Source organism: Bison bison, unplaced genomic scaffold (assembly GCF_000754665.1).
Source record: "Bison bison bison isolate TAMUID 2011002044 unplaced genomic scaffold, Bison_UMD1.0 scf7180017864491, whole genome shotgun sequence".
Lineage (NCBI taxonomy): Eukaryota > Metazoa > Chordata > Mammalia > Artiodactyla > Bovidae > Bison > Bison bison.
Genome location: NW_011495050.1, coordinates 5,149,158 through 5,155,980, shown reverse-complemented (window position 1 = coordinate 5,155,980; position 6,823 = coordinate 5,149,158). Strand labels below are relative to the sequence as shown.

Here is a 6,823-nt window from a genome sequence, read left to right as displayed (position 1 = left end):
GAGGTATAGTATTTGGGGATCGTTTATTGGTATCTCAAAACCTATTTTCTCGAAGTGGTTGCTGGTTGTTTGCAAAGCTTTTCCCAGTTTAAGAATTTTTCAAGCTTCACAGCTGCCTCATGGTGTAACATCTTCGATTCCAAGAAAGATAAGGCCAGACTCGATGTTAAGAACTTTGTGCAAGGTCCTCTGTTTATTCAGCTGCCTTTTTTGAGCACCAACAATATGCCAGGCACTGCTCTAGCCAGAGGATAACTGGATGAACAGGATGATCTCCCAAACCGAATGGCCAGCTAAGTGCATAAAGTGTTAGTCGTTCAGTCCTGTCCGACTCTGTGCAACGCTATGGACTGTAGCCTCCCAGGCTCCTCTGTCCGTGAAATTCTCCAGGCAAGAATACTGGAGTGGGTTGCATAAATCAACCGCTAATTGATACGTTTGACTCCAAGTGTAGTTTCCTCATTTCCTCAAAGTGTGGGAACATGTAAGATGAAACCATGTGGGATTGTTTAGAGGGAGGGTGGAATCAAGGAAGGTTTCATAGAGGAAGTGACTTGAGCTCAGTCACAGTTCAGTTCTGAAGGGAAGGACATTTTTTGAGTGAAAGATCCCTTGTAGAACTCTTGAATGAAGGAGTGGAGTTGTGAAATGAAAGGGAAAGAGGTTAGAGCGTAGTGTATACTCAGGAAAGAAGCTGGGAAGAAGATAGATAGAGGCTGCATAACAAAGAACTACTATTCATAAACTTAGTAGTTTTTTTTTCCTTTGTAGAATATTTCCTTTAAAAAGTGAAAAAAGAAAATTTAAATGACTATAAGACCACACCAATGACTTACTACTGTCATTCATCCAGTTCTTTGCACACACACACATAAGAATGGGCTCTTACTCTGCATATGATTTTAATGGCCTGCCCTTCTCACCTAATGCTATGCTATGCTAAGTCACTTCAGTCGTGTCCGACTCTGTGTGACCCCATAGACGGCAGCCCCCCAGGCTTCCCCGTTCCTGGGATTCTCCAGGCAAGAACACTGGAGTGGGTTGCTATTTCCTTCTCCAATGCATGAAAGTGAAAAGAGAAAGTGAAGTCACTCAGTCATGTCCGACTCCTAGCGACCCCATGGACTGCAGCCTACCAGGCTCCTCCATCCATGGGATTTTCCAGGCAAGAGTACTGGAGTGGGCTGCCATTGCCTTCTCCGCTTCTCACCTAATAGTACTCCATAAACAGCTTTCTGTATTCAGAACTTCATACAGATTTCATTCAGTTAGAGACCTTAAGATGGGACATAGATATCCTAAATTTTTGATCCCCTTTTCCTTCAGGACTGCCAGATCCTAATGGCCTGTGCTCCAGAGTTGATTTCTTCTGTCTACAAACCTTGTCCATTTAGCTCTGTCTGTCATAAATATTAATATTTTTAATACAGTCTGTAATATACATATGTTTGAAAAGTAGTGGGTGAAATTATATTTTGCTGCATTTTTCCCCATAAAGAATTTAGCTTCTGAACTTCTGGAATATTTCATGCACAAAAATAGAATAGCATGACAAAATATCTACCACCCAGCTTTTGCAGTTATTGACATGACTATTCTTACTCATTTATTTCCCCCACCCCCACTTAACCTTACTGATAGGTTATTTTAAAGCATATTGTTCTGTTAATTCTTGGTGTGTGTCAAGAGGTAAATGCTATCAGACATGATAAATATCTTCTAGAAAAGATAACTGCAGCTATGTAAGGGGTGAGTTGGAGAAGCAAGAGAACAGGTAAACCCATTTTTTGGTTGTCTAGTCAAGAAATAATGGGAGAGAGGAAAGGCAGGAACCCCAGGGTTTTACAAGGAGATGTCACAGAAGTAAATACCAAGCTGAGATAGAACTACCCACCTATGGGGCAGGGTAGAGGAGGGAGTGAGAAAGCGAAGATCAAATAGGATTTCGGATTTCTAAACAAGGTATCTGAGAAGATAATAAATTCAAAGCATTAGCAAGCCCTGGAGAAGTTTGGAGACAGGAAAGTAGTTTGATTTTAGACATAGTGAATTTGATGAAGAGCTGATGGTAGGCCATCCATGGGAAGTATTCAGTAAATGTTTGCCAGTTTACTCCTGAAATTCAGAATAGCATTCAAAATGGGTAACTGTAGAAAGCAAAATCTCTTTAAACAAATAAACTAATGGGATGATAAAGGGGATGAGGTAAGGTAGAGACAGGCAAGGGTTGGCTCAGGTTGAAGAACCTTTTGACTCACTATTTCTCATAATTTTTAAGTGGGATAGAGGAAGTACCTGAGGATCTTATTAAAATCCTAATATTTGACTCCTCCATAAGAGGTTCAGATTTGTGGATGAGAAATTAGGCTTCCCAGGTGGTAAAGTTGTGAAGAATCCGTCTGCCAGTGCAGGAGACTCAGGTTCAATCCCTGGGTTAGGACGATCCTCTGAAGTAGGAAATGGCAACCCACTCCAGTATTTTTGCCTGGAAAATTCCATGGACACAGGAGCCTGGTGAGCTATAGTCCATGGGGTTTCAAAGAGTTGGACATGACTGAATCGCTGAGCACACACACATTGGTAACAGTTTGAAAAACAGCACCTTAATATGAAAATGCAAAGTGAAAGAAAGTTGTGATTGCTTTTAAACAAGCTGGTGAGTTGAGAATGTTTACTTTTCTGAGCTGAAAATACTTTAAAGGTGTATCGATTTGCACTTGAAACAGAAGCCTTTAGCACTCTGGTTGGGGCATCTGTTGTCAAACTACTTAGATTCACATTTCACTCTACCACTTTTAGTTGTTTGAATTTGGGCATGTTACTTGAAAGCTCCCAGAATGAGCTGTTCTAAAATAAGGATAATTTTAAAGGAAGCTGCTCAACTTTGTAGGGCTGTTTTGAGATAAGGGAGAATTTATGTCAAGAGCAGTTAGCATGCTGCCTGCACATGATAAATGCTCAGTACATTTCAGCTATTCATTAAGTTCCTTCTACTTGGTGTATGCATTTTTCCAGGTCTTTTGAGAGTGAAATGGTTACTGTATGGCTTGTAGTTTTTGAAAAAGAACTGAGATTGTTTTTTATACTTGCTTTATGTGAATAACTGATATGCATCTGTTATAATTGTGAGCTGCTAATAACATTTTATTTTCCAGATGTGTGTTAAAAGAGTTGGAAACATTGGGAAAGGACTTATATGGGGCAAAGCTGATTGCCCAGAAATGCCAGGTTCGAAATTGTCCCCATTTCAAGAATGCAGTGAGTGGATCAGAATGTCTGCTTTCCATGGTGGAAGATGGAAATCCTCACCATTATTTCCTGGCAACACAGGTGACACCAGTTTTAAAACCAGAGTCAATTTTAATAATCTGTTTATACTTTATGTGGAGCTATTTGTCATTAGAAGAAATTAGATGGATTAAGCATAATGGTTTTCTTCTTCATTACTAAAATATCCTTTTAAATAAAAAATTATTGACATAGAGATGTGATTATATGTTTTAGGACTCTTAAAAAGGAAAGTAAGTAGAGCAAAGATTTTACATTTTATGTTTATACATGTTTTTTCATGTGTCTATATTTCATACTATTTATGTATATATGTATTTATATATTCATGTGTATTCATATTTACATATGAATACATATATTCAGAAAGTTGTGTTTCATATTATTTAAGACCATACCACTAGTATGGAACTCTTTCAGGCTTTTAAAGACTGGGATGCAGGGGAGGAGAGACTCTCTGGGTGAATATTAATAAGTTCACATACGTACAGATTTCCTTAAATATGCTTGTGGAATATTAAAATTACACAGTTAGAAGCAGAGCTAAGTGAAGAATCTGAGTCAGCTAGTTCCTACTTTATTTCTATTCTTTCGATCTCTGTGAGCATTCTTGAAACATGTATCAGAGTAGGAATGATGGATATCACTTAACATATTTACCGTTGCATTAGTTTGTATTTTGAGGTCCTAGAAAATTAGTGGTCTTAGAATATTGATCAGTATAGAATATTGATAATTCCAGTTCACATTGTTGACGCTTAACTGTGCTCAGTTTTTATGTTTTTCTTCTTTTGTCATAAAATATACTACCGTTAGGGGGACATACTGATTTGAGAAGTAAAACCAGTGATCTTTTATTTTTAGTATAGTCCTCTTTAAGTTCTTAGAAATCTATTTAAGGTATCTAATTATTATATTTGAACTAAATAATTCTATTTTTCTCTTTAATAGGATCAGAATTTGTCTATGAAAGTAAAGAAAAAGCCTGGAATTCCTCTCATGTTTATTATTCAGAACACTATAGTCTTGGACAAACCTTCTCCCAAAACGATCGCGTTTGTTAAAGCAGTAGAGTCTGGTCAGCTTGTCTCAGTGCATGAGAAACAGAGTATCAAGCAACTCAAAGAGGAACAGGGTTTAGTAAAAGACCCAGAACAGAGAAGAAGAAAAAAGCGCAAAAAAGTAAGTGGCCCCAATCCTCTTAGCTGTTTGAAGAAAAAGAAAAAAACACAGGATACGAACTCATCTGCCTCGGAAAAGAAAAGGAAAAGAAAAAGAATCCGAAACAGATCTACCTCAAAAGTACTTTCTGAGAAGCAGAATGCAGAAGGGTAATAAGTCCTTTGGTTACTTTTAAAGACTTTCAAATACGAAAATAAATTTCTTTTAGAAACTGTGAAAGTACTTATTTTTATAAATGAATATTGACCCACAAGCCTTTATAAAATTATTTTTTAAAAACCAGTGCATGTATTTAGGTGTAGTCATGTTTACTTTTCTTACAGAACTTAGAGGGTTTTTTTTTTAATGTAAAACTGTTACTCTTTTTCTGTCTTAGTGCTGTCCCCCACCCTCCAACATTATGTGGAGATGGTTTATAGTACCAAAATGCTTGTGACTAAAAAAGAGGTAATCCTTCTCATCCTTCTTTCATGTTCACAGAAGAAACTTATTCTTGCAACTTATATAGTGGTTGTAGAATTTACCTTTATGTTTCCAAATAATATGAATATGTTGCTATCTTTTGATCTGCTGATTATTTATTAACTTTCTACTGGAAAGAGTGAAAATTTTGCTTATTTTACTTCACCATTTTTCTAGTATATTAATATTTCAGTATTTTTACGTCCCAAATTCAGTATTTTCATTATGAGGACTACCAACTTAATTTACTACTGAACCAAGTAGCATGCTGTGGTTGACTTTATTTCTTATATTACTTTTTTTGTTATTTCAGAAGTTAATAATGGGCTCATTTTCTTCTAGCATCTGACTTGATCTTGCCATATTCAATAATTCTGGAAAGGATCTCATAATTTTATATATGATTGTTGTTGTTCAGTTGCTAAGTCATGTCTGACTCTTTGCAACCCCATGGACTGCAGAACACCAGGCTCTTCTGCCCTTCACTATCTCCTGGAATTTGCTGAAATTGGTGTTCACTGAGTCCATGATGCTATCTGATCGTCTCACCCTCTGCCTCCCACTTCTTTTGCCTGCGATCTTCCCCAGCGTCAGGGTCTTTTCCAATGAATTGGCTCTTCTCATCAGGTGGCCGAAGTATTGGAGCTTCAACTTCAGCATCAGTCCTTCCAATGAATATTCAGAGTTGATTTCCCTTAGGATTGACTGGTTTGATCTCCTTGCAGTCCAATGGACTCTGAAGAGTCTTTTCCAGCACCATGATTAGAAAGTATCTTTTTTTTTTAATATAAATTTATTTATTTATATTAGAGGCTAATTACTTTACAGTATTGTATTGGTTTTGCCATACATCAACATGAATCCACCACGGGTGTAGTTCTTTGGTGCTCAGCTTCTCTGTGGTCCAGCTCTCATGTGTATATATGACTACTGGAAAAACCATAATATCAGGTAATTTCTTTCCCCTGGTGATACTTCTGGAGCCAGCTCTCTGACCTCCAGTGTGGAAACATTTTCTGCCAGGTATATTCCTCAGCTATCACCTAGGTATTTCCTGTCCTTATCCAGAGAATATATTCTGTAGCCTAGATTCTTCCTTCTTGGTTTCCTCTTCTGTGGTGGAGCATAGAGTGTGCAGGAGGTACATTTTTTGAGGCTCAACCAGTGTGTCTAAACTTACATTTATTGTACCAATAATCTAGCAAGATAAAGAATTCTCTATTCCTAATTGTTTATAAGACCCTAGGGGGAAAAATCCCTTTACTCATTTTGAGTTCCATTTGTCCAGTGGAGAGGATGATTTTCTTTCAGGTATACATGTTCACTTCAATGACAAGAATTCTCTTCCATTCTTGGAATAATACTCTCTCAGATTGGCTTTAAATATTGTTTTTAAAATGTCTAAATAGTTCAGTTAGGAATTGAATAATCTAACTTTTCTTTTTTAGGCCCCTCCCAAATTGTTTCAATCATCAATTAGGCCAAAATTAAAATGTTTTTACACTGTAAGATTGAAGTATAAAGTTCTTAGATTAATCAGTAGTTCCTGACTTTGAGAGTCTGTGATGCCTTCAAATAGTGGTTCTTAATCTGTATCCTTATAATATGATCATGTATGAAGTACTTCATGAGTAAGTTCTTATTTATGGCTAAAATAAATGACTTTAAAAATATGAGACAATTCAAATTTATTCCTATAGAAATATTCTCAGTTGAATTCAGAGATGCTTTTTTGATGGGAAGTGGAATTTTAGCTTTACACCAGGAGCACCACATAGGCTGTATTACCTCTCAGGCCAGGTGAGTGTTTTCTGTTGTCATTTCATGATTCTGTTTTAAATTGTTTATGTGGGAACATTTTTTTAAAAAGGAAAGCGAAAGTACTAGAAAA

The 6,823-nt window shown here is 36.8% G+C and overlaps 1 protein-coding gene across 1 annotated transcript in view; it reads left to right on the top strand.

Moving 5' to 3' along the window:
• The window catches only part of UTP23 (UTP23, small subunit (SSU) processome component, homolog (yeast)), a 7,361-nt gene extending 756 nt beyond the window's left edge, over positions 1–6,605 (top strand). Inside the window, exons 2-3 of the mRNA XM_010863429.1 lie at positions 3,156–3,330; positions 4,240–6,605. Coding sequence (XP_010861731.1) covers positions 3,156–3,330; positions 4,240–4,623 — 559 coding nt within the window. The 3' untranslated portion in view covers positions 4,624–6,605. The remainder of the gene's footprint in view (positions 1–3,155; positions 3,331–4,239) is intronic.
• Positions 6,606–6,823: the final 218 nt, after the last annotated feature.